Source organism: Sphaeramia orbicularis, chromosome 7 (genome assembly GCF_902148855.1).
Source record: "Sphaeramia orbicularis chromosome 7, fSphaOr1.1, whole genome shotgun sequence".
Classification (NCBI taxonomy): domain Eukaryota; kingdom Metazoa; phylum Chordata; class Actinopteri; order Kurtiformes; family Apogonidae; genus Sphaeramia; species Sphaeramia orbicularis.
This window is the reverse complement of record NC_043963.1, coordinates 32,172,779-32,198,015: the sequence shown is the minus strand read 5'-3', so window position 1 is coordinate 32,198,015 and position 25,237 is coordinate 32,172,779. Positions and strand designations below refer to the sequence as shown.

General features: G+C 42.9%; 2 protein-coding genes across 3 annotated transcripts in view; one reads left to right on the top strand and one right to left on the bottom strand.

Moving 5' to 3' along the window:
- Nucleotides 1-8,206, top strand: part of plcg1 (phospholipase C, gamma 1) — a 30,006-nt gene extending 21,800 nt beyond the window's left edge. Inside the window, exons 24-32 of one of the 2 annotated variants that reach the window (XM_030139546.1) lie at nucleotides 403-566; nucleotides 1,193-1,289; nucleotides 1,418-1,642; nucleotides 2,680-2,828; nucleotides 2,929-3,043; nucleotides 3,553-3,714; nucleotides 3,799-3,887; nucleotides 4,782-5,050; nucleotides 5,143-8,206. In XM_030139546.1, coding sequence (XP_029995406.1) covers nucleotides 403-566; nucleotides 1,193-1,289; nucleotides 1,418-1,642; nucleotides 2,680-2,828; nucleotides 2,929-3,043; nucleotides 3,553-3,714; nucleotides 3,799-3,887; nucleotides 4,782-5,050; nucleotides 5,143-5,185 — 1,313 coding nt within the window. In that variant the 3' untranslated portion in view covers nucleotides 5,186-8,206. The remainder of the gene's footprint in view (nucleotides 1-402; nucleotides 567-1,192; nucleotides 1,290-1,417; nucleotides 1,643-2,679; nucleotides 2,829-2,928; nucleotides 3,044-3,552; nucleotides 3,715-3,798; nucleotides 3,888-4,781; nucleotides 5,051-5,142) is intronic. The other variant, XM_030139548.1, reaches the window with a different exon arrangement.
- Nucleotides 8,207-9,025: 819 nt separating this feature from the next.
- Nucleotides 9,026-24,987, bottom strand: zhx3b (zinc fingers and homeoboxes 3b). Its single transcript, XM_030139549.1, has 7 exons — nucleotides 24,857-24,987; nucleotides 17,508-18,424; nucleotides 16,956-17,060; nucleotides 15,281-16,864; nucleotides 14,267-15,007; nucleotides 11,083-11,371; nucleotides 9,026-10,135 (listed from the first exon to the last, which is right to left on the bottom strand). Exons 2-7 carry the CDS (start codon nucleotides 18,249-18,251, stop codon nucleotides 10,125-10,127), a joined length of 3,474 nt encoding a protein of 1,157 aa, XP_029995409.1. The 5' UTR covers nucleotides 18,252-18,424; nucleotides 24,857-24,987; the 3' UTR covers nucleotides 9,026-10,124.
- Between the last annotated feature and the right edge of the window lie 250 nt (nucleotides 24,988-25,237).

Here is a 25,237-nt window from a genome sequence, read left to right as displayed (position 1 = left end):
CAGTATGGTGTTACCATTTTAAGTATAACTTAAAGTTGCAGCTGTTTTAAGAAGAGTCAAAGTTTGGTCTAGTTTGGCATAATCTTACAATACATTTATTTAAATAAGATTAAATAAAGCCTTTTATTAATAAAGTATCTTGATTGACACTTTCAGGCATGTTTAGACTTTTTTATTAAAAATAGTGCAACCATCAACATTTAACACAAAATAAATATATAATATACATTAGAACCAAACCAGTGGATGCTTTTAAACAAATTTTGATAGAAATTCTGGATCACTCATCTTGACAACTCTTCTTTTTTGTCCCCAGCCTATACACAGAAATGTGAGTCGTTTGTGTAGTATTCTAACATTAGAATTGTGCCTTTCATAAAGTTTTTCTTTGTTTTCTTTTAGTTGTGCGTACTGATGGGAAGGGCAGCAGGCTGCATGTTTTCTCTCTGGTACCAAATACCTCTATGCAGACGGGCCCGGTGCTGGATGTTGCTGCCAACAGCCAAGAGGAGCTCAAGGAATGGGTGTTAAAGATACGTGAGGTCACTATGACGTCAGAGGCCAAGGTCAGAATTTCTGATTACTTAGTTTTTTCAAAGGGACAATCAGACACATTTTGTTCACTAGGATAGTCATAGTCAGTGGTAAAACAAATAATTCAGATGTAAAAGTACCAATAGGGCAATGTGAAATTACTCCAGTACAAGTAATGTTCAGCATTTACAACCTTACTGAAGTAAATGCATGTGTTATCAATAATAAGTTTGGAGTTGTGTGTCTGCTGCATTGTTGTGTATGTTAAATTTCACTGTTCAGTTGAACTACTTTATATACGATCATCATATGTTTGTTTTCCTGCAAGACCTACGCATCTCTAAACTTAGTGGTTTGGTGGTTCTAAAAAACAGGCTGGTTTTCAGCTATTGAACAATGCATTTTACATGTAAGATGGTTTTTAGATTATTTCTTTAATTTCAGAAGGAGGAGAGTTTAACAGTCGTTCAGTTTATCAGAGACATTCAGAATTTCACTGGACAGGATGGGGAGGAAAAACGTAAATAAAGCTGGAACACACAGTAGTAGTTTTGCCCAGTACCACCATCTGCATAGTATTTGTTAAAGTGAGGCGAATGCTGTAAAGTGATGTGTGTTACTGTTGTTGTTTTCTTTAAATTTGTCCCTCCTTGCACAGCTGGAAGAGGGTAAAATGATGGAGAGGAGGAAGAAGATTGCACTGGAATTATCTGACCTGGTCATCTACTGCAGACCTGTGCCTTTTGATGAAGACAGTAAGTATAATGCACATGCACATTGAAGTATCTCACATCTTAACCACTGACAAATCACAGATAGGCTCCTGTCTAGTTCCAATGCAGGTACCGTCATTTTTTTTTTCCTCTTTCCACGACTTCTACAGAGATCGGCACAGAGCGGGCCTGTTTCAGGGATATGTCGTCTTTCCCTGAAACCAAGGCAGAGAAGTACGTGAACAAGATCAAGGGGAAGAAGTTCCTGCAGTACAATCGACTCCAGCTGTCCAGGATCTACCCCAGAGGCCAGAGGCTGGACTCGTCCAACTATGACCCTCTGCCCATGTGGCTCTGTGGGTCCCAGCTGGTAGCGCTCAACTTCCAGACAGCAGGTAACGGGCGTCTTTACCAAGGTTCCCATGGGGTCTTAAAAGTCTTGAATTTATGAATCTGTATTTAATACCTTAAAAAAAGTATTTAAAAGGTAAATGAAATTTGATATGGGAGGTCTTAAGTTATGTTGCCATAAACCTGTTGGCTGTATTGTGTTTAAATGTGTCTTGGAAATGTCCAACTGCAAAGAAAGTAACATTAGTCTACTCAGCTCCACCCGTTCCAACCCAACAATTTATATTGAAATTAGGAACCAGTTACCACTAACTTTGCAGCCCCCACTGAGAAATGATCACAGAACATGCAGCCCACTACATGTGTGGCCGTCGCCCGAGAATGCTGACTTTGGGAACGGCTCGCAAGTGGAAAGTAAGCATGAGGAAGTGTAAATTTAATAATGCCTGGTTGGAGAAAAGATCATTGTCCACCTGGTTGATACGAGTGGAGAGGAACATGTTTGAAGTTCACTGCACCTTTTACAAGAAATCAATTCAAGTCGGAATGTTGGGAATCAAGGCGGTGGAGTAAATAAATCCATTTTCCTACATTCTAGGAGTCACGAATTTTTGCCAGAATGATTGTGAAATGGGCATTAAATTCTGTTCAAAACAGTCTTAAAAAGGTCTTTAAAAGTCATGAATTGAACTTTTAGAAAACTGTAGGAACCCTGTTTACAGAGACGAATTCAGTAAATCTTTGAAGGATTGTTGAAGGACCCATTGAACTCTGTCCAGTAATCTGAATTTGAGCTCTTAAAATGTCTACTAAGATTTGGACACGTCTTAAAAACTGATTGGATTTAGTGAAGTAAAGTAGGGCATATGCTAGCCCGCTGTTGCACTCATCAAATTGGAGTCACACGGGAAAACACTGACATGGGGAGCATCACTGAGTTCAGCTTCATAGGACATAAAATGGGTATTAAATGACTTTGATAATGGTTTATATTTGTTGAAATGTGCTGTTCACTCAAAACACCTGTTCAGTTCAATGACTTCTTACAGCTGCTTTGTTGTTGCTGTTGCTCGCCTCACAGACAAGCCGATGCAGATGAATCAAGCTCTGTTCATGCTGAACGGAAGGTGTGGTTACGTCCTCCAGCCACCCATAATGAGGGATGACACCTTTGACCCCTTCGACAAACATACGCTGCGAGGCCTCGAGCAAGTCACCCTTCAGATAGAGGTACAGTGTTTGTGTGACACCAATGTATGAATTTTTGTCAACTTAATTGAGAAGAATCTCAAATGACTTCCCATCTTTCCCCTTCTCTTACCCTCTGAAGGTTTTGGGCGCTCGACACTTACCAAAGCACGGGCGTGGCATCGTTTGCCCGCTGATCGAGATCGAGGTGTGTGGGGCCGAGTATGACAGTGCCAAGCAAAAAACAGACTCTGAAGGTGAGAGAAAGTCTAATTTTAACTCCGTTATTTGTGTCAGAAAAGGGATACTGCACCACAAGCAAACGCCTGAGCAGTCGCTGTTTACTGGACACTACCCTCATGCAATTTCCTGTCTGCTCCTAGAAAAACAGGAAGTTGTACAAACAACTAAGCAGTGAGTGGGAGTACAATGGGGAAAACATTCCATAGTAAGGACATAGCTGTGACACTACTTTGATCGGGTTTTATGGTCTGGGTTTAACTAAAGAAGCATTAAGTGATTTCACACATTGAAAGCTTCAAACGTGGGTTGAGCATCTGAAACCAGCACAGTTTTTAATGGCAAGTTTAATAGTCGCAAATTTAATTGAAAACTTTGAGTCGTTTTCACCTCGCTGAAGGAAAAGCGCTGATGAATTGGATTATTTTTATTAGGTCAGCAGCAGCCACGTAAACACTGACATGTTTCTTTCAGTTTTTAAAGCACAGTCATTTACCATTTTTCTCTCCGTTTTCCTTCTCTCCAGCTGATAATGGTCTGAACCCCACATGGCCGCGGAAGCCATTCCAGTTCACAGTGTGTAACTCTGCCTTTGCCTTCCTGCGCTTCGTAGTCTATGAGATTGACATGTTCAGTGACCAAAACTTCCTGGCTCAGGCCACCTTCCCCATCCACGGCCTCAAGACAGGTACACGCCGCAAGAATCTAACATGTTATTAATGTTATTCTGCATTTGCTGAGTGTTTTGTCTGGGACTTTTGTGTGGCACCAGGTTGCAGGTCAGTACCCCTGAAGAACAGCTACAATGAGGATCTGGAACTGGCTTCGCTTTTAGTCCACATGGACATCATCAGAGGCAAGGTGAGTGTCCACTTTTTACTGAAACTTCACCAAACCTGTAATCCTTATCCTGTACATCCTTACACTAGTGACTGGAGCCTTTATTTATCCCAGGTTTATACTTCTAAATAATTGGCCATAATTTAGACCCAACACGTTTTGATCCGGTTCTGCCGCTTCTTCACTCATTCACTGTTTTAATGCAAACTGACATTTCAGATTAAAATCCCTTTATTGTTTCAGTGGAACCGTTCATTTGTGATGTTATTGTGAAATGTGTGTCTTGAAACTGTGAATCTCAAAAAGCAGTGTGGCTTTGACTTGAACACACACACCTGCAGTGACTGAAAACTGACTGAATTCTAATGCTAAAAGTAGTGTGAATATATTGTTAAATTTATAAATTACATCTTGGTGATTTAAAAAAAAAAACTTTTTAAATCTGTGACTTTTTTGTTAATAATTGGATAAATGTCTTACTTAATTTCACTCATGCATACATTGAGTATATGTAAAATTTTTTAACACATTTATTCAAAATTCTTTTGTCTTGTTTGATGTTTTTTTGCATCGTTTTCTTCTTGTTGCGTCCTCCATTTTTTGCATCCTTTGTGTCTTGGTGTGTCGTCTTTCCCGGTCTATATGTGGGGGCTAGACGATGCCAACTTTTATTTGACACTGAGAAGAACTATGGTCTATAAATGGTTAACTTACCCCAACCCCAGCGCCCAGATTACAGGTTTCTTTACACAAATACAATATAGTCCTTAGTGTGATCTGTTTCAAAAACATCGTGTGTAATGGTCTTGATCTTACTATTAATGAAGCTTTTAACGATGAAACCCCCACAGATGGAACTTGTGTGCATTAATCATCTCTCTCCTCTTTTTTGTTGGCCTCCCCTCCCCACCTCAGGATGAGAATGGAGAGGTTCTGAGCCCGTTCTCCACTGTCGGGGCTTCTCCGGTGTTGGCGTCTGCCCAGGTCGGGCAGGAGCGTTTGGGGGAGTTGAACTCGGTGTCCTCCACTTCATCCAGCATGTCTCCTCTGCCCCAGTCGCCGGCCCAGGCCATGGCCTACAGAGGAAGGGAGGGCTCCTTCGAGTCCCGCTACCAGTCCCCTCTAGATGACTTCAGGGTGTCCCAGGAGGCTCTGCTGGACCACATGGACCCACAGAACAGGAGGTACGTGTGTGTTTGGTTTCTCCGAAGTGTGCGCTTTGGCAGTGAAGCCGTTTGAGTTTCCAGACATTGTTGTGTCTTTGTCTCTACCTCAGGATGTTGCGGAGGACCAGAGTGGGCGGAGAGAACCGTGTGTAAGTCCAAGCCAATCAGGACGCATTTCTGTTGCACCCCCTCAGCCCCCCCCTTCCACCCAGTCGCCTCTCCTCGTACTGATGATGTCACTGACTGCTGTGAACACTGTTTCCATGGAAACGCCCACCACCGCTTTGGCCTACATTTCAGGCAGCTCTCCCTCCATTCTCTAACCCCCCCCATCCCCACCCCCCCACCTTCAGTCTCTCTTCTCCTCTTTCCCTCCTCACTGCTCTCCTGAAGAGGAGGCGGGGCTCGGACACAGAGGCAGAAGGGTGGGGGGGGATCTGTGAGGAAACTGACCACCGCTGAGAAGAAGAAGAAGAAACGGACGTTCATAGGAGAACAAAAAAAGGCTGAAAAAGTTCCAGCTCTGGACTGGTAGTTGCGGGGGTGGGACGTCCTCTCTTGTGTTTTAGGTGTGCACAACAGCTGCTTAGTCTGGAGGCTCAGAGAGGGCGTCAAGAGGTATCAGTTTGAAACTGTTCCCCATTAAGTTCCTTCGCTCTTCTCATTTTGCCGTATATGAATATATATATTTATTCCTGCTGTGCTGTTGGCCAGAGAACAGCAGCAGCTGACCTGCTCTCAAAGAGCTTCTGTCTCCATGTTTTAATTATTATAATTATTTAAGCCTTTAAACATTCATAATGTGACTTTTCTTTTTTTATGTATATGTGTAAAACACGAGGGCTCTCTACGGCTGTTTGTTTTGTGTCTTTCCTCTCTGCTTTGTGAAGGAAATGATGTGCCTCCAGTCGAACTCGCCCAAACCTTGGAGGGATCTTTAACTTTTTTTTAAGGCATTGGAAAGAAGTCATAGCTTGTTTGTGTGGGAAGCAGTGAGAGAGCAGGCAGCATCTTATTTTATCTGCACACACAAACACACACGTACACACAGCCAGGCTTTTTTATTTTCTAACTTACATTCCAAAAACTGCACATCATTCCATTTTCCTGCACTGCAGGCGCCTTTAAAGCCAGTCTGACACATGGGAGTCTCCATCACCTGTAGTTTTACTCCTCAGTGAGGCTTTTTGTAACGTCTGTGTGTGAAGAAGCAGGACCAGGGATTCATCCCCAAGGTTTCAGTCAGTGATTGAACGAAGAGTATTTCTTGTTCCATTGACTCATGTTGCAGGCAGTTTTTTTTTTTTTTTTGGGTTTTTTTTGGTGCTCACATGGAGCTGCACACTGACGCAAAACAATGTGACCATTACTCAGAATCACTCTGATTCTAGTCTGAGAAACGATTTTGCACTTCTAACATTGTGTCATTTGAACTCACAGGTAACCCTGTGAATGCTCCACATGTGTCAGTATCTGTAATTAATTATGGAAATTTAAGTCAGTGCAGAGGTATGATCACTGCAGCCCAGTGTTGCCAGGCAGAAGGATTTAGAAGGCTTTGCTTTTTTTTTCCTTCAACTGGCAAGTTGACGTCTGCATAGAAATTGAAATCAGTGTTTTATCTCTGCATGGAAACTATTTCCATAACTGACACAGCTTTATGATAACAGTGAATATAAAAGTGCAGGTGTTTTAATCGATAATACTGTGGGTGTAGCTTTAGTTTGAACAGATGTCTTTACTACATTCAGCTTGTCAACACCATTTCCTTTGTTGAAATCTGTACAATAGATGTCTGCCAAGTCTGAGTTACAAAAGAAATCCCATATTGTTGGCCAAGTGAGAAGATTTGCATAAACTGAAAACGCCATATTGCACATCTTTCTGATATTTGCTGCACCAATCAGGCACCAGGGATCTTTTGTGGTCCTGCTGCCGTGTAGTTTTATGCTTAAGGCTTTACGTCTCACTGTCAGGAAGTGGAGTTTAATTGCTACTGCCTGTGAATTTATTTGCAATGAAACGTGGGAAAATGCAGACTTTGCAAAGACATCTGCCACGAGGTCGGGCTTCGGCCCAGGCGGCTAAATGCAAATCCATCTTTTCCCAACTTTAGATTCTCATTCCGGTGCATCCTCACAAGTGTTAGTATAAGTCAGTAATTAAGACTTCTCTTTGGGTAAACGTCAGTGCCCTTAAATTTGTGGGTAGTTTTCATTTCTTGCCGTTGTGGCGTGAGAGCGTTGGCCATGGAGCAGCCTGCATCAGAGCCTGACATTCAGACTGCAGTTGTGTTAACGTGGCTGATGGGTGATGAAGGGGCTTCGGGGATGGAGAACTCTAGTCTGAGTCTGTAACTGACGGTGTTGTCTTTCCAGGTTTGTATCAGAATCAGTGTTTTCTCTACATTTTGTGATGACTATGACGTTAATTAAGTATTCTCACTCAGTGTTGGAGCACTGAGGCGCACCTAAGCCATATGGTATGATTATGTAAAGGCAAAAACAGGGACAGGGGTCAATACTTGAGGTCTCACTGATTTTTTTTTTTTTTTTTTCTTTTGTGCGTTTGCTCCCAGATATTTTCCCAAAGCTCCCATTTTTTTTTTTTTTTTTTCATCCTGCTCCAGATGAACGACCTTTGTGGCGAGTTGTCCCTCCAATGCTGCGTTGCTCTTACTGCTGTCCTGTCCGCTAATGTCTGCCTCCGTTTGTGTAAATGTCCCATCATCCACTAGTCCTGCTCCACACCTGCACACCCACTCAGGTGTTTCCACTGGTTTAGGCTGATCGGACCTCTTCTCAGGACTGTTGAGATGCGTAGACAGTGTTGACAGACCTCGCCGTCTCCTGTTATAGCAGGATATTTTACCTGTTTTTGTTTTTTATATGGAGTTTAGTGACGTGAGTTCACTCCCACCGACCTGTAAAGATGTCAACTGACTGGAGGAACAGAACACCTGTGTGGGTGTGCAGAGGCCTGAAGTGTCATTCGTTTTGCTTTTTTTTTGTTGTTTTCCCCCTCAGTTTGTCTGTTCTGTATTGACAGTCTCATTTACAAACGCCTTTCTGTAATGTGCCTAAAACTATGGAGAGGAAAAGTATTCATTTTAATTTTGCCTTTCATATGAAACATATTCAAGCCTGAAAAGTAAATAAAATACTTACTACTTTATATGACACTGTCTTGTTATTATTCCATTAAAGTGGCGGTAATGGGATTCAGTCAGGTGCTTAAAACGCATTTGCATGAGACTCAAAGAACAATAGTGTCATTAACACAGGAAGAGACAGCTCTGACTTTCATTTTCAGATGTGAGCAGCAGCCGACTGCAAATCTGAACTGCAATACTTACACGACGGATACAATATTTCAGCAAGAAGAATGTATTGTTCTTTGTACAGCTGTAGAACATTTATTTTTCATCACCTTACCCTGCAGATCATTGCATTTGAAAAAATTCTGAGCAGATTTTAAAAGGGAGCTTCTCAGTTGGAATGAATTTTCTTGTTTTGACAAAACATGATCTTTTTTTAAGGGAGGATGTGGATTATATTAACAGTACATTTTTGGCAAATAAGAACTGTTGCAGATAATACCTGCAACAAAATCTGTTTCCAGTCAAAATTCTAGAAATATTTTTATGACCAACCTTTGAGCCAGACAGCTGCTTAGTCTGACAGTTATTGATTAGCAAATATAAAAAAGGCAGTTTTGATAGTTTAATAAACTAACTTGCTGAAATTCCATTGGTTGCAGCTTCTGAAATGTTGATTATATGCTTCTCTCAGATATATCTGATGAACATCTTTGGTTTTGGATTAATAAAATAAGGCTAAACCTGAATGTAAAAACAATAAGCCAGTATAATTTTTGCCTTTTGCTGGAACAGTGGTGGTGGGTTTGTTCTTTGGTAAAGAATAATAAATCTGTTACTTCCGCACCATCTGGACGTCTGTATCAACGCAGCCCAATGACACTCGAAGCCACCCATGTATTGCATTCTGTTTATTCTGCAAATACCGTCTGTAAAAATTATACATCAAGCCTAAGTATGGAACTCTGGTAGAAGTTCACAGTTCTGTTACAGTCAAATTTATCTCATAAGAAAGTTCCATAAAAACAAATGTACGTACACGTCAGTGACGTAAAGAAGCACTTGATGCTACAACACAAACATATTTTCATAGTCTCTCGTATCATGTCACCTTTTTTTTTCTTGTTTTTCCGACAGCAGGGTGCTTGCCCTCTTTGGATGACTGAATTCCAGACGTTTTCCCCATAATGAACAATTTCATGTCCTCTTGAACCAAAACTATGTACAGATTAGAAAAGAAAAATGAATACAAAGAGATATCCAAATAAAAAAAACTTGACATGACATGAACATCAGTGCCGTGTTTCACATAAGACAGCCTAGCGAGCACATTCAAGTAAGCCGCGAGCATGGATTCAAAGTGTTTGAGTGCACGATAGCAGAAGTGGAAAAAGGAACATGTTGATATTATAGAAAACTGTTTTTCTTACTTTAAGGCTTCGGCAAGCACCCTGTAGCAAAGAGCTGTGCAGTTTTTCGTACCCCAAAAGCAAACTAGAAAGTCTCAACATCTGCTGAGGTTTCACTCTGAACCACACGTGATCCTTTTTTTTCCTCCATATCTACCCTCTTTTTTTTTTTTCTTCCTTTTTCACATCACAGCAGGCAGGCAGAACAAACACAGCAGAAAACACCATCAGCGCCGCCCCTCCCGCCACATCCACCTCCTGCACTCCAGTCTCTACGTGAACTTCCTTCAACAGGGAAAATGGCGGATGGGAGGATATTGGAGAGGGAGAAGGGAAGGCAGGGAAGTGGGTGGATGGAGGGATGAGGAGAGGGGAGGGGGGGGCTGGTGGCTTTAGCGTCCGTCTCACGTCGATGTGGAGGCCAGTCCTACCTCTAGGGGTGTGAGCTAGAAGAGACGGGTGGGGATGGTTTCAAGGTCCGTTTCCATCCAGTGATCCTGTTTCAAGCGCATCTGCTGCCTTCGCCTCAGACTTCCAACACAAAGACCACCTGCGTTGTGAACTCCGTCCTCAGACAAAGGCCTCTTCAATCTGTTCCTGTAGTAATTACAAAGAGAAATTAACATACGCCACCTCCTCGCTGTGAACTGGAAAAACGAGAATTTAAAAATGTAAACTGGTGGCAGGCTGTGGTGTGTTTACAACAAATACATGTTGCAGCGTGTTCCATTTCTAATCACTCTGTAACAAGGAGGCGCCCACACTGAAATACACTATTATTTGACCCAGAACAAGAACAAAAAACAGCTGCATCAAAGTAAAAAATGCACCATTCCATCTATATTTCAGCTGTTTGAGAATAGATTTAACTTCTGTTACTCATCATCATCAGTCATTTCCTTGTTTTTTTCAGTCACAGTCTAGGGTTAAATAGTAGTGTATTCAAATTAACTCCAACAGTTGGGTTTTCTGTCTAAAAATCATTAAAAACGTTACTTAAACTGTACTTAAAATTGGGAGAGAAAAAAATTGCCACCAGTTAACTTGTAATACTTTCACTGTGGATATTTATCCAGTCTTTCCCCATCAGTGGTTGTGCTTTATTTATGTATTTTAGCAAATAATGCACATCGACCTCCTCACAAGTGCTACTTTATTGTCATTTCTGTTGTTTGAGGAAATCCTTGAGTTGAACTCGTGCCATATAATAGGCTCTTTATGTACGTGAAATCTGCCTTTGTTTTGCCGAAGCCTTGGAGGAAAACAGAAATACACATTGTATGTATTTGGTTCAGTGTTTAGTGCCATTACAGTTACATTAGGTCAATTTCACATGTACAAATAAGCTATTGTTGAGATAGAAAAAGACAATTAAACCATCAATTATAAATGATCAGATTTCATTATAGTATCAACTGTGTTCCTCTTATCATACATTATAGTGGTTTGTCCATATTTAGCTGCTTCAATTAAACCTCACCTCCTTCTATTTGAGCCTTTTTGCCTTTTTTTGTCCCCAGTGTCTGCACCGTAGATGATCCTACCTTTAGTCAGATTCACAGTCTCGTCTGCGTTCGCCTGCTCCTCTTCTTTTGTGACTCCACACACAGACTGCTCCATCTTCTCCTCCGTTCCTCCTCCCGTTTGCGGCTCCAGGGGGGAGGATCCCGCCGTTTGAGGCTCTGCCGCCGTTGGACCCGGTGTGACCGGTATGGGTCCCGTCGACTGAGCGGCTGAGGTTGGTTCCAGTTGGGGCAACGACGTGGCCTTGGTGGAAAACCAGTACCGGACCAAGTCTGTGGTTAAACCGCTGGCTTCACTCAGTTCCTGCAGCTGTGAGTCGAACATAAATCCACAATGAATAACATGGTTACGCCAAAGCATTAAACATAGTGTAAATACCATCACGATGATCGAACGACTATCACGACAACTGGGCTCAGGCACACCTACACATCACACACATAATAATAACACTATTCAGTGAGTGTGCAAGGTATTAACACCTGCTGAAGAGCCATTTGTACAAGTCAACAGACATAATTAAAAGACTAAAACTAAATATATTCACACTACTACTCAATGTAAACTGTTTCTTTACCTGTCAATACCCATTACTTCATTTCCATTGTTTTTTTTTCCCTGACATTATGAAGCAACAGGCGTAAAACAAAGATTTAATTTGATTTATTTGGGTCCGATCAAGCAGTAACACGTGGACACATTTGGTGTTCAACAGTCTCTGTCATGTAAGCAAAGTAACTTATATGCATGTATTATACATATTTGAGTGGGTATTTATCAGCACTTTAACATTTTGTATAACTAAACTTGGGGAGATAAAATTTTTAGGTGAAAAATGTCAAATTACTGCTCGGTAACGGACTTGGACTTGAAACAGACAAATTTGTTAAAGCTTTACGCAAACATTCAAAACATGCAGTTCTCCACAGAAATTGACATCAAGTAGGACAAAACCTTTTAGATATTATGTTCAACTACACTGAAAATGGGTCAAAACACAGTAATGTCCCGTCAGAGTGAACTTTAATTGATTGCCATTCCAACATTTATTTCAATATAAAGTAGCTCCTTGTTTTAGATAATCCCTTATGGTCCAACTAAAGCAAAAAATGAACTTAAAAGTAAAAATGTGGGTCATTTAGCAACACTAATCTGTCAAACTGTCTCTAAAATGTCCCGTCAGAGAGATTTAGAATACAGTGTTTTGACCCAAATAAATTTTGGAGTAAAATATTGAAAAATCTGTTTTATTGACATGAGAATGTGCTAACATGTGGACAGGCTGCCATAGTAACATGTGGACGACTCTTTACCATTGTACGCATCACCCAAAGTGTTGCCTTATGAAGATATAATCACAATGCTTTATTTAATGTATTTAAGACTGACAGTGTTATTTACAACTTGTGGTGGTCCATACAAATATTGGTAAATTACAAATAAAGAGTCATTTCTTTGGTAACAGTTGACATATAGTCTTTTTAAATGTGACCAGTGTATGAATTCACAAACTTCCTTATTCAGAATTTTAATTTCTCAAAGTAATAGACAGTCTTTTGCATGTCTTTGTGTTAATTTAATGCAGCCTAGCAGAAGGTTTGGAACTTCTCCTGTACTGTGTCAGTGGGATTTTAAAAAGGATAGTTCCATAAAATAGAGATCTTTAGCTCAAAAAAATGAGCCCACCTGATAAATTTATCCCCCCGTGACAAAGAATTCTTCACATGAATGTAAGAATAATTCGATTTTTTAAGTCTTTCAGCCCTTCATCACATTATCTTTTAAGTTGCACTGATTCATACAAATTTATGACAAAATCTTTTGATATAAAACTGATAAAGATCTGCCACAGCCATCACTAAATAGACATCTAATATGCAAATACTGATACACTGGTGCATCCATACCTAAGTTTCTGAACTTGGAAATGTAAGTGAACGTACTTAATGATTTTGTTTTCTTTACCAACAGTACATAACATTATATATAATGTTTAACGTCTAGTTCAGTGCTTCATCTTTGTTGCTGTGACTCTAGACTAAAGTAAATCTAATGATCACTGAAGTCTACACAAAAAGGGAGAGACAAAAACAAAAACGTCTGCAGGGCACTGGGCTCCACAAAAATGTGAAAAAATATTGACCTGTGCTTATGATACAACAACCAACAGCAGGAAAACACACAGTTTGAGCAGCTGTAACAGAATAAATGTGTCTCCACTTCAGTATTTGAAACCAGTGTTCAGTAAAGGAGCTCACAGACGTCTTTATATGACCCCTGATCTGTCTTCCCACCATTCATTGAGAAAGCTGTGCCAGACTAATGATCCCTTTAAGTTCTTTTTTCAGTCTTTGTTTAAGCCACAGGTTTAATAGGTTGTGTTGATATGTTTATTACCTGTAGGATATATAGCATGGATGAACCAACTACAATCTAAAACAGTCTCAAATCTATTCCAGGTGCATTGCTAATCCAAACATTAATAGAGCTCTTTGAATATACTCTCAAATTAGTTTACATCCAACACTTTATTACCAATAACGTCAGTATTTACATTATATGGACAAAAGTGTTGAGACACATTAAATTAAGGTGTTTCGTTGCCAACAAGAAGCTAGGCAACAAAATGATTATGGCAAATGTCATGATATAATTAATTTAATATCACAATAAACATCTTTATTTTTTTCTTTAGGGTTAATTTTGTGTTAATACAGTGTCTAAAATGCTTACAAAATGTCTTTTTACTTAATTTTACGCAACACTGAAATTATTTACCATTATATTTGTTGAAGTTCAAGCTCTCAATTTCTGAAATATGGCTAAATTGACTCTGTAAAGCCCTTTGAGATAACCTTGTTGTAATATTGGGCCATACAAATAAAATTGCAATTGAATTGAATTAAAAAACACAATTAACTATCTGGTTTCTTCAACTCTCACTCAGGTAGAAAAATCATTCTTTAATCTCAAAACAAATATTGATTTGACATTTATCATGATATTTATTGACAAAACTAACATGAACATTTTTATCATGATAATATTTGAAATCTATATTTTTGTATATTTTTGTCCATATAGTGTATTTTGTTTGATTTCACATCATTACAAATAAATAATCTCAGAGGTTTTTTGTTCAGAGTGTAAGTTTTGTGTATTGTGAAATATTGTGCTGCTGCTAATACAACTTTTAGTCCGTACCTTAGCCTCCTGGAACCTGCCGTGGTCGTTGAGGTGGGCCTGGAGGATCTGTACATTCCCCTTCTGCAGGTCTTCCTCCAAGGCTGTGTCTTGGTACGACTCCAGCCACTTGAGCTGGCTGTTCTTCTGCATATAACGGCAATCTCCGAACCAGCGCACCACCTCAGGCCTGGGCAGTCCGGTGGACGCGATCAGCTCGTCGTACTGGGCAGCACTGGGCCACTGGGTACGGGCGTAGATCTGTTTAAGCAGGTGGAGCTGGTCTGCCGTCTTCCTGCCTCGGATGGTTGTGGTTTTGGGGGACTGGGAGGATTTGGGCGTTGGGGTGGAGGTGTGGGATGGTTTGGAGGTGGAGGACTGGGTGGGGCCTGGGGAAGGGGCAGGTGAGCTGCTGGTTTGAACAGTGGGGCTGCTGGACCCTTCACTCTCTGGTTTACCGTTGGCCTCCGTCACCTTCAGCATCTTCAGGTTTATTTTAATAGGGTTGACTTTCAGTTCTCCTGAACTGTCCTCTTTCTGTTTCTCCTCACCATCAGCCTCCATCCTCTCTTCCTCCTCCTCTTCCTCTCTTAACGCACGCTCTACCTCCTCTTTCTTTTTCTCAGCTGATAACCTCTTCCTCCTCTCAGCAAACCAGCCGTGGATCTCCCTTCTGGTCATTTTAGTCTCAGTTCGCAGTCTGTCCACTTCCTCCCCTGATGGATCTGGATCCTGTGCAAAGCTGGCCTCCAGAGCCCTCACCTACGAAAAACAAGGTCAGTGTAAAAATCCCTGTAAACTATGACCTTTGTGTTGTAGGTGGGTGTGTTACCATGATTTCTGGTAAGTTCTGAAACACATGCTTCAAAAACTTTACCTGGTCATCTTGCTGTAGAGTAAAGTATCAATTACTATTTTTATCCATTTATTCATGGTAATATTCACTGCAGCCAGAGACTGTAGTAATACTGGACAATCTAAATAGCAATCGGAGTCTTATGTCCACGGCCTGTTAATACACAGAAAGGGTTTTACCTGGTGAGGTTCTCTCTCCTTGTACCGGATCGCTGTGAAGTCAGGGGAGGGTGCTCTGGGAGCTCGACGGGAAGGTGTGGTGGGAGACGTGGGTGTCTGTGTTGCCGTTGGGCTCAGAGGTGCAGTGGTGTGCTGAGGTGTTTTGGCACTGGAGGTACTGCTACTGTCAGACAGATCCACAGGGTTGGCACTGCCAGCGGTACTGCTCCCATGAGTACTCACAGCAGCACTCCCTGTTCCTCCTGCTGTTGAGGACTTGCCCTGTCCACCTGTGGAACGTGCCCCTTTCAGGTTGCGAAAGTGGTAGCGGCGGTCACTGAACCACTTGCGAACTTCTCGCGCAGTGAGCCCGGTCAGAGCGATGAGGCGGTCCAGCTCCTCCTGGTCTGGGAACTGACTGACCTGAAAACTATCCTTGAGCGTGCTGAGCTGCTCCTGGGACTTCTTGCTCTTAAAAAAGCTGGGGTCCAGGAATGTGTTGACAAGTGTCCGAGAGCCCGGTGTGCTGCTGGAAGGTCCTACAGGGGATGGTGAAGGAGACTTCGAGGCGGGAGAAGCAGCTTCATCCATTTTGAAGACAGACAAGTCACTGGAGGATGAGTCCACGTCATCTGGGCTTGTTGTGTTGTTTTTGCTGCTGCTACCATTAGTATCTTTACTCTTCTGTCCGTCACCACTGGTTTTGCTTTTACTGTTATGACTTTTGCTGCCTGTGGTGTCTTTTTTGTCACTTTGCAAAATGCTGGTGCTGTTGACTTTGCTGATATCAGTGTTTTTACTGTCACTGTTGCTTTTAGCAGCAGTCAAATGGCTGGTAAGATTACTATTGCTCTTATCACTTGAATTTGCATTAGCACCACTGTGTTTACCATTGACACTGTTCCCCTTAGCGGTAACGTGATTGCTGCCTCCAAGACTAAGGTTGATGACACCACCTTGACTGCTACTACTAATACTGCTGCTGCGCCCTCCTCCACTCCTGCTGCTATTACTGGTGCTTATTACATTGCTTCCAGTACTGCTGCTGCCCACTGTCCCCACCACCATGCTGATGCCTTTGTCTGCCACCAGGGCTGCAGCAGGACGGGCCTGCATCATGGGACGGGCAGCTGCCTGGGGCTTTGGTGTGACGGCGAGGGCTACAGGAGCACTGCTAACCTGAATACCATTGGCCATTACAGGCTGCGTGACGATCACCCCACCTTGGCTGACAAGGGAGCCCTGGAGGATGTGAGGGATGCCTGTAGCCCCCAGTGAAGCAGGCAGAACGGTGATGGTGTGTTGAGCTGGACTGTGGTGGCTCTGGGTCTGGTTCTGTGAGCTGGAGGGTGCTGTCTGAATGATAGTATTGAACATCTTCCTCCTGGCCTCCTCGATCTCCTCAGGAGACCAGCTGATGCCCTGCTTCAGTCTCTGGGCAGTGAACCAGATCTTGATCTGCTCCTCGGGGAACTTGGTGACTACAGTCAGGTAGCAGAGCTCTGCCTTTGTGGGGTAAGGGAATTTACTAAAAGAGGTCTTCAAAAAGGAGGAGTTGTCCATGGAGGCACTGTAGGTAGGGATGCTGCTCAAAGGAATCATCACCTGGGATGTAAAGTATAATAATATTTGTTCCAGTTTTACAAATGATGCTCAAAACAGCTAGAACAAAACATGATGAAAGTCAATAAATTACCTTGGGGAGATTTTTGGAAGAAGCCGAGGATGAAGAGGAGACATTCGTGGAGGCTGTGATGGGAGCAGATTGATGCATGTTTCTGTTCTGAACCACAGAGACCACCTGGAAGAACAAAAAAATCCATTTCAGACTGTATTTCAAGAGAGGAAAACCAGACAAAGATTGCTGCTAAGATTAATTTATTATCTATCAACTTTTAATTAATCTGCAACAATTTCAATAATCAGTTTATTGATTATTTTAAAGAGTCAATAATCTGTTTCAAGCTCCTAATATGTGAACTACAACCTTTCCTTTTATACCAGTAAACTGAATATATTTGGACCTTAGTTGGACCATAATTCACCATTTTTAAATATCTGTAGTACAAAAAAAATTTGTTAAGTGAAAATATAAATGGCAGATTAAAATAAGATAAGATATTCCTTTATTGATCCCACAATGGGGAAATTCACAGTGTTATCAGCAGCATAAAACATACACATAAACACACACGTAAAACAGTCATAAATTTGAATAAAGGCATAAATTAAAGATCAACATCTGTACCTGTGTGATGGGGGTCTTGAGCATCGGTAATGCTCCAGAGCCATTGACTATCTGGATTGCTGAGGGAAGGGTGACTTTAGTGGCTCCATTGTGGACAATAGTGGGAACATGGGTGACCGTTACTGCAGCAGTTTCTTTTCTTTCGGTGTCTCTTGAGCCTGAGACAGAAAGCGGGTCTGACAAGGGCTCATCAGAAACCGGGTGAGACACAACTATCCGTTTAGGCTCAGACTTGCCCTTCAGCATCCTCATAATTGGGGTTTTGCTGATAGAAATCTCACTGTCCTTTGCCGAGTCTGCCCCATTCACCAGATTCTGCTCCACCACCATCCTCCTGTCCCTCTTCCTCAGCTGCAGAGTAGTGTTTAATGTGCTGGGGTGAACCCTGGCATTGTGCAGGGCCAGCCCCTCAAACTTGGGCGCTGAGACCCCGCAGCTCACACAAAAGAAGCTGGGGTCTGCGCGGAAGTCTGGGTGCCCAGTGTATACATGATCCAAGAACAAGTTAAGGTCATGGGTTTCAAAGTTACAAGGCCTACAGGTATAAGTGCCAGCGCCGTCTTTGACAGCCTCCTCTGTCTCTGTTTTAGAAAACTCTCCAAGATCCGGGGGGCTACTTCTGTCCCCTCCAGAAATTCTGGACTGACGGAGAAGCACAGGAGAGTCCCGGTCCAGCTCCTCTGCAGGGCGAATGATCTTGCTGGGAATCATACAAGGAGTCGTGGATTTCCTCTTGCTGGCCATGTTGTGACCACAGGGAGGGGAGGGGTTGGTCAAATGGCTGCGGGTGGGGTGTGAGTGAGAATTCGGGTTGTCGCTGCTTGACTATAGACCAGGCATGGGGGTGGGAGGACAGAGGGACATGGCTGTAACACTGGTCATTTGCTTGTAGTTCTCACTGCAATTTAGATGAAAACCTGTAATTAAAGACAACAAATGTTTTAGTTCAAGTCACCAGTCATCATGCACTTAGATATACCTGTAATTTGATGTGTTGGTTTGCTCAGCAGAATAAGAAAATACACAAGAAGGAAGAATCAAATGAAGGAAGATGGGACTTCTTACATTACAAATACAGACCAGTTTCCTCAGTTGCATAAGAACAAAGACAAGCTGGATGTCTGCAGGTAAGAAGAGGAGCCAATACAGGTAAAAGCAGCAAGGTCTTGTGATAAAGTTCAGATGAACCTCTTCAAATCCATTGTTGCCTGTTAAGGCAAAGTAAATCTCAGCTCCACCACTCCATGAAACTGAAGGCTATCACTTTTATGAGGGCATTGAACAAGCTCATTCTGCCTCTGAACTGAGGGCTTTTGGGGAGAACTGCTGTCCTATCCCCTTCTCTCCCCTCCCCCACACAACTCTGTCTCACTTCCCCTCGTTCAGACACACCCCCACAGAGAGACTACATTCTGTATTTTTTTAATCTGCCGTTTCTCCAAACACCTTTCCAGAATCTGTGACTGCTCCCTTTACTTGTAAACGTATTCATTAAATCAAGTACAGCTTGACAAATGCGCAAGATGATGCTTAAACAGATGTTCTTTAGAAAACTATACACACATCTAACAAGAGTATAAGCAAAAACTAACAGATGGAAACCCATGGATCTGAATGGGGAACATTTTTACTTGAGCTCTAGACCCCTGGTTTCCAAACAAAATGGCGAAGCTTCCTGTAGAGAAGTTTTTCCCTCCTACACGCCGACTGAGAGGTAGTGATGCAGTGTTGGAGGACAGCTCTAGGGCAATTACTCTCCCAAATCACTCTGCTCCGACATGACACCTCATGCACAGAGCCAAAGTTTACAAGGGTTCAGCAGCTCATGAGTTCAACAGGAAAAGTCATAAAACTAAACAAAAATCCAATCTCTCTTTTAAAATCTGCCTAGTTTTTCTAGTACACAGCATACACTACCATTCCTATACACACACACAACACAATTTCCATGGAAACTTCTCTCCAATTGTGTCAGACCAAGCAACAAATACAACAAGAACAATGTGACAAATAAAACACTGCCACAGCACCACCATCTCTCTCAGGTGAGCAGCACACTGCAAATCAGCGTCACAGTATGTCAACTTTCTCATCTCTAATCAGATGTAACTTTTAACCAACACAATTACTGCTCTTTCTTTAAAGTACCAAAAGAACACTCATAAAGCCTAGCTTTGCCGCAGAAAGGTCATGGTACATTAGCTGAAAAAAAAAAAAAAAAACAGTTAACCCTCTCAGGTCTGGTGAGCCACAGATGTCCTTTAAGAGTCAACCTATCTACACTAAAAAGCCAAAGAGTGAATGCATGACTTTGGTTTAGTTAGCAGTTAAACCAGTTTCCCCACAGTACACACACCATCACTTCTGTTACCTTTTAATATCAACATAAAAAATACTCCAGTAAGTTACTGATAAAAACTGAAACTTAGTGTTTAGATAAAAGTAGTATCATGTTTACTTGCTGGATTGAGTGTGAGGGGTTAACAGGCAAATGAAGTTTGCTACTGTGGAGGGAACGTGATGCCCCTTATTCCCCCATACACCCCCTAGAGAGAGTAACTGCCCTTGGCTGGGGCTGTAGTGCACCCCTCCTACTCCCCTGCCATTCAGTTCTGCATCAGGGGGCACAGTGCTGCCAAGGCAGGCTGATCACATGACCAACACAAAGGCTTATGGGTGGGCAGTTCCAGCCATCCATCACGTGGTTGTGATGGGTGTGGGTGGGTAGGCGAGAGGAGAGGGAGCGAAAGGGAGAGGAGAGGATGGTGGGGGATGGGCAGTCGGTTAGGGGTGAGGAGGCGAGGAAAGGGGGGGGGGGTGTGAACTGTCGTGGAGGAAGCACTGAGGTGTTTCAGTGAGGAATTTTCCTCCATTACCCCCCTCTAACCAGTCAACTCCACCCCACCCTGCCAACCCCCGCTCTTCTACGCCACCCTTCATGCTCCAAACTACAATCACACAGTCCTTTCCTTCCACCCTCCCTCCACGCTGCACTGCAAAGCCTGGAATGTTCCACCCCGAGCTCTTCAGCTGGTGGACACAACCTGGAGTTCAGCCTCAGTGCATGTATCTGCACATGCATGTAGCTGTCCACTGTCTCATGCAAAACTCTAAAACAAACAGTGAATCCAGTGCCTCCATTTACAGGAATCAAGACCAGTTAACACTGACACGCAGTGCATCAGAGGCAAATAACTTCACATGAAGCACTGACGGCATTAGAAACCATAAATACACGTGTTCAGTCACCCGCTGAGATCAACAGGCCTTAATGTGCACATGAGAAATAAAAGGCAGTATAATAAAGACTGAGCTCCTATTGGTGAGTCAAAATGGGCAGCTCATGTCTCAACAATGTCGGCCACATACGAGTTTGTTGACTCACTGGTGTGAGCGCATCAACCAACAACTTTAATGTGAAACGCTGCACATGCATAGGTTGACTGACCATGAGGTGATGGTGGGTTTGTGTCTGTTAGCATTTGCATGTGTGGGTTTCCTGTGAGATTGAAAATGCAGAGGGGAGGTGGGTGAGGTGAGGTGGGGTGGGTGTGAGCGCATGTGTACTCGCATTTGTGTGTATGTGGCGAGCGGGGGTGGATGTCTGCATGCCTGTGTGTGAGGCTTGTTTACCGAGGTTGTGAGTTACCATGTTTTCAGTTTGTGAGAGTCAGTGATGTCCCAGTGACACGAGAAAACAATGCGTTTTGTTTGTGCTCTTGGTTCATAACCTATATCATCTACGGTGCGTCACTTGTTCAGCATGACCTTCTTTCATCCCCTGGCCTGACTCTTGTCTGGGCCTGGGCTACATCCTCAGAGTACAGGCCAATAATAGCACACACACACACACCAGAAATCCTACGGCCTGACATATTAGTTCAGCTAGATGCAAACCACACCACCCCTCTCATCACCTCACTGAAATTACAGGTGTAATACTTATATCTGTTGGTGCAAAACATAATAAGATGGGAGGTTCATTTTGTCTTTTGCCCACTCGCCTTTTTCTTCTCTCTTCTTCTGTCTCTTCACCCTTGCTCCCCCTCCCTATCCACCCAGCTCTGCACCCTCTTGCTCCCCCTCCCCTCCCTCCCACTCTTCCTTCTTCTCCGAGCAAGTTTGGCCCAGGGAGACAGGTCGGCAGCGCCACTGGTGTGTTACTGTCCCCATGGCAACCACCTCCTACCCTCTCTCCACCAGCTCGTTTCTCTACAGCACTTGCGTGTTTACCCACACACACACATATGGTTACTCAGATCCACACACCCCTCCTATGCCATCCAGTCCCTGGCTCTAGTGGGGCCTGTTTGTTCCACACACCCCTGTGAGTGGTATTTGGAGAGTCCCTGCCCTGCTCCTATTTCAGTACCTCCCTCGCACGGTGTTGATGTCTCCTAGCTAGGTGTGGTCGTCGCCACCAAGGCATGCTATTGGCCAGAGCTGATGCTGTCTCTTCCTGTTAACTTGAGTTCTTGTCCAGTCATCTGCCTCAGCAATGCCCTGCTCCAGACTCTCTGTGGCTCTTGTGTTTGGCCTACAGCGGCCTGAGGCATGCATGGCTCCTGGTAGGCAAAGCAGAAATGGAGACAAAAACAGGCCTGAAACCATAACAGATACTATCTCTTTCAGAGAAGGGAACCACATCAGTCCCAAGGTGTTATCAACCAATTATCAAGTCTGCACCAAAAAACAAAATACAAAGCCTGCGTCATCTTATACGCTATACCAAATGACACAGCATTTGCCGGTTACTTAATTGACTCCCACATTAAACAGCAGCTCCAGAATTCACTCACACCTTTACCAACAACCTCAACTTATACATTTAATGCGCCTGAACTTCTTTTTGACGCCGTCTTAGATCTCATGCAGGACTGGTAACACTCATCAGAAAACCTCAGTGCCATTGTTCCTACAGTGTCATTTCATGTGCACCCCAGTCCTGTTTGGGCTGCTCCCAGGTCAGGGAGTGGATGACTGTGTGGGCTGCAAATGGCTGCATTGCTGTGACCACTGCCAGTACATGCGTTAAAACTGGGTTGCTGAAAGAGGAGGGAGAGAAAAATGGCGGACTACCATGCTCTGTGCTGTCCAACCTAAAATGGCTGACATCACAAGCTGTTAACCAGCCAAGCAGAGCTGAGGCTGCTCCTGCTGCTGACCAAAACCTGCTTGCACTGGAAGTATGAGTGGATTGCATTGCTCTCCACAACGCCTGCAAAAAAAGGCTCCTGACAAGCAGATGAATTGGTTTTTGTGGTCATACTTGGTAGAGATCTGCAAGTAAGCAGTCATTACAAAGGGTCAACACACAAAAGGGATCAAAGTTTTATTCTTAATGTGAGGAAATTTCAGGAGTCAGACACAAAAAACCTTTAGAACAAGTCAGCAGAAGAGCATTGGAGGAATAAAAAAAAACAACCTGGAAGAGAAGAATAAAAGACTTCAACACATGAAGCACCAAAAAAAAAAAAAAAAAGTACAAGGCCGAAAATCTTCACAGAGACAAGCAAAAAGGGAATTAAACTGTGTCAGCTGCAAAACTACAAGGGAGGAGAGCAAAGAGGAGAGAAGAAAGAGAGGCAGGTGGTGGTGATGGAGGGAGAGCAAGACTAGTCAATGAGATGTGGAGACACGGAGTTGAAAGCACAATGAAACACAACAAAATGAGGCTCATAATAGTAATAACTACAATAATAGTAACAATAATAATAATAGTGCTGTGAGCATTGGTTTTCCCATTCCATTTCCTGGGCAATAACATGAAAAACAACACCATTCTCAGTGTCAAAGGTTTGCTGTGTGCGATCAACAGATACCTGGATTAAGCTGCATGTCTATGCCTGGGACTCACGTGGACATGAGACACAAATTAGCTGTCTGGGAAAGGCTGGCTCTAATCCCCCTGACTTATACACTCAACACTGATCATAATAAGTAACAAAGAAAACAGCCTCCGAACTCATAACCGGCTGGCAGCAGACATGGGACACTCACTGGCTCATCATATGGAGAGTTTATTAAAAGTCTGCCAGCTTTGTGTCAAGTGCACATGTTAGGAGGTCCATCCAAAACACATTTAAGATTATATGGGAACATCCTGGCATGGCTAGAGATGGAGATGTTGTTTTCTGGTGAGACTAAGAGGTGAGAGGTCAAAGTGATTGAATGTGATTAAATCAGAGGTGTCAAACATACGGCCCGCAGGCCAAAACCAGCCCGCCAAATGGTCCAATCCGGCAAGGCAATTCGGCAATTTGTAAAATCAAATATTTGAAAAATACAAAAATTACACTGAAGACATTAACAATCAAAGGTCTCAAAATAATTTTATATCAGGAGCCACATACAGCCCAATAGGAACTCAAGTGGGTCAGACCAGTAACATACTATCACAATAAGATAGAAATAATGACAACTCCAGATTTTTCTCTTTGTGTTGGAGCAAGAAAGTAAAATACCACCAAAATGTTTACATTTCCAAATTTTCCTTTCATAACAAAATTTGACTAACCTAAACAAATATGAACACAAAATTTCTTTGGAAAAGTAAGTGTAATTTTAACAGTATTTTGCCTGTGACCAAATGTTTTGAGTCTTTGTGAATCCACCGTGATCTTTGAGTTGTAATGCACATGTGTAAATCAAAAGCTGAGGCATAATATTGTTAAAATTTCGTATAATTTTCTTAAAGTTGTTAAGATGTTATTCACATCTTTTTAAAATTGATACTTTGTAGATGTAAATATTTTCATATTGTAATTTCACTTTTCTCTGGTCCACTTGAAATCATATTGGATGGTATGTGACCCCTGAAGTAAAATCAGTTTGACACCTCTGGATTAAATTATATTAAATTATAGTTGTTGTTGTTGTTGTTGTTATTATTATTATTAATAAGTGGGCTGGTTGCTAAAGCTAACATGTTATCAGTGCGGTTCCTGTTCCCACTGTATATAAATATAATATTAAAATGTTGCGCACAGTAATAATTAGTAACATTGAACTCTTTCCCGTCAGTCTGTGAGCGCAGCACCGTCAAACATTTCCGAAAATGATGCGTGTTCACCTTCCGCTCAAGTTCGGCGGAGTGAGCTCCAACTTAACGGGCTCGTCTTGGTTATTTATTAAAAACATTGAATCCTATTCAGAGTGAGGGGGGAAAGGCAAACCCCCAGCCCCAAAAAACTCCTCTCTCTCCTCCCGTTGGCTGTCGCCATTTTAAACAGGCGACATGCAGCTGGCCAGCACCGCGGAGCCGAAGCGCAGCCCGCAAAGGTAGGCACCACGACAAGTTTGGGACCGTGGAACACTGGTGTAAATATGCGTGATAAAAGCCCACTCACCTCGCTTGGTCGGAGCTCAGTGTCAGCGGCGCAGGTTGGTAAAAGTTTACAATGATATCGTCAGTGACGGGGAGGTCGGGCTTCACTGATGGTAACTTGGAGGTGGAAGCCCCCCTATGTCCATCCGCGGGTGATAACCGTGACACCGGACACGCACCGGACGCTTCACCCCCCTCCTCCTCCTCCTCCTCCACCACCTCCTCCTTTTCTCTTTGCGCTTGTTTATTTCGCCTGGCTCTCGGAGGTGAAAGCAAGGCAGTGGAGAAGAAGAGGAAAATACGACCGACGTACCGAGGGAAGAGACGGACACGTGACAGAGACGTCACTGACGGTGGAGTTGGCGTGAGAGCTCGAGCTCCGCCGTGGAGACAGCGCGAGCTA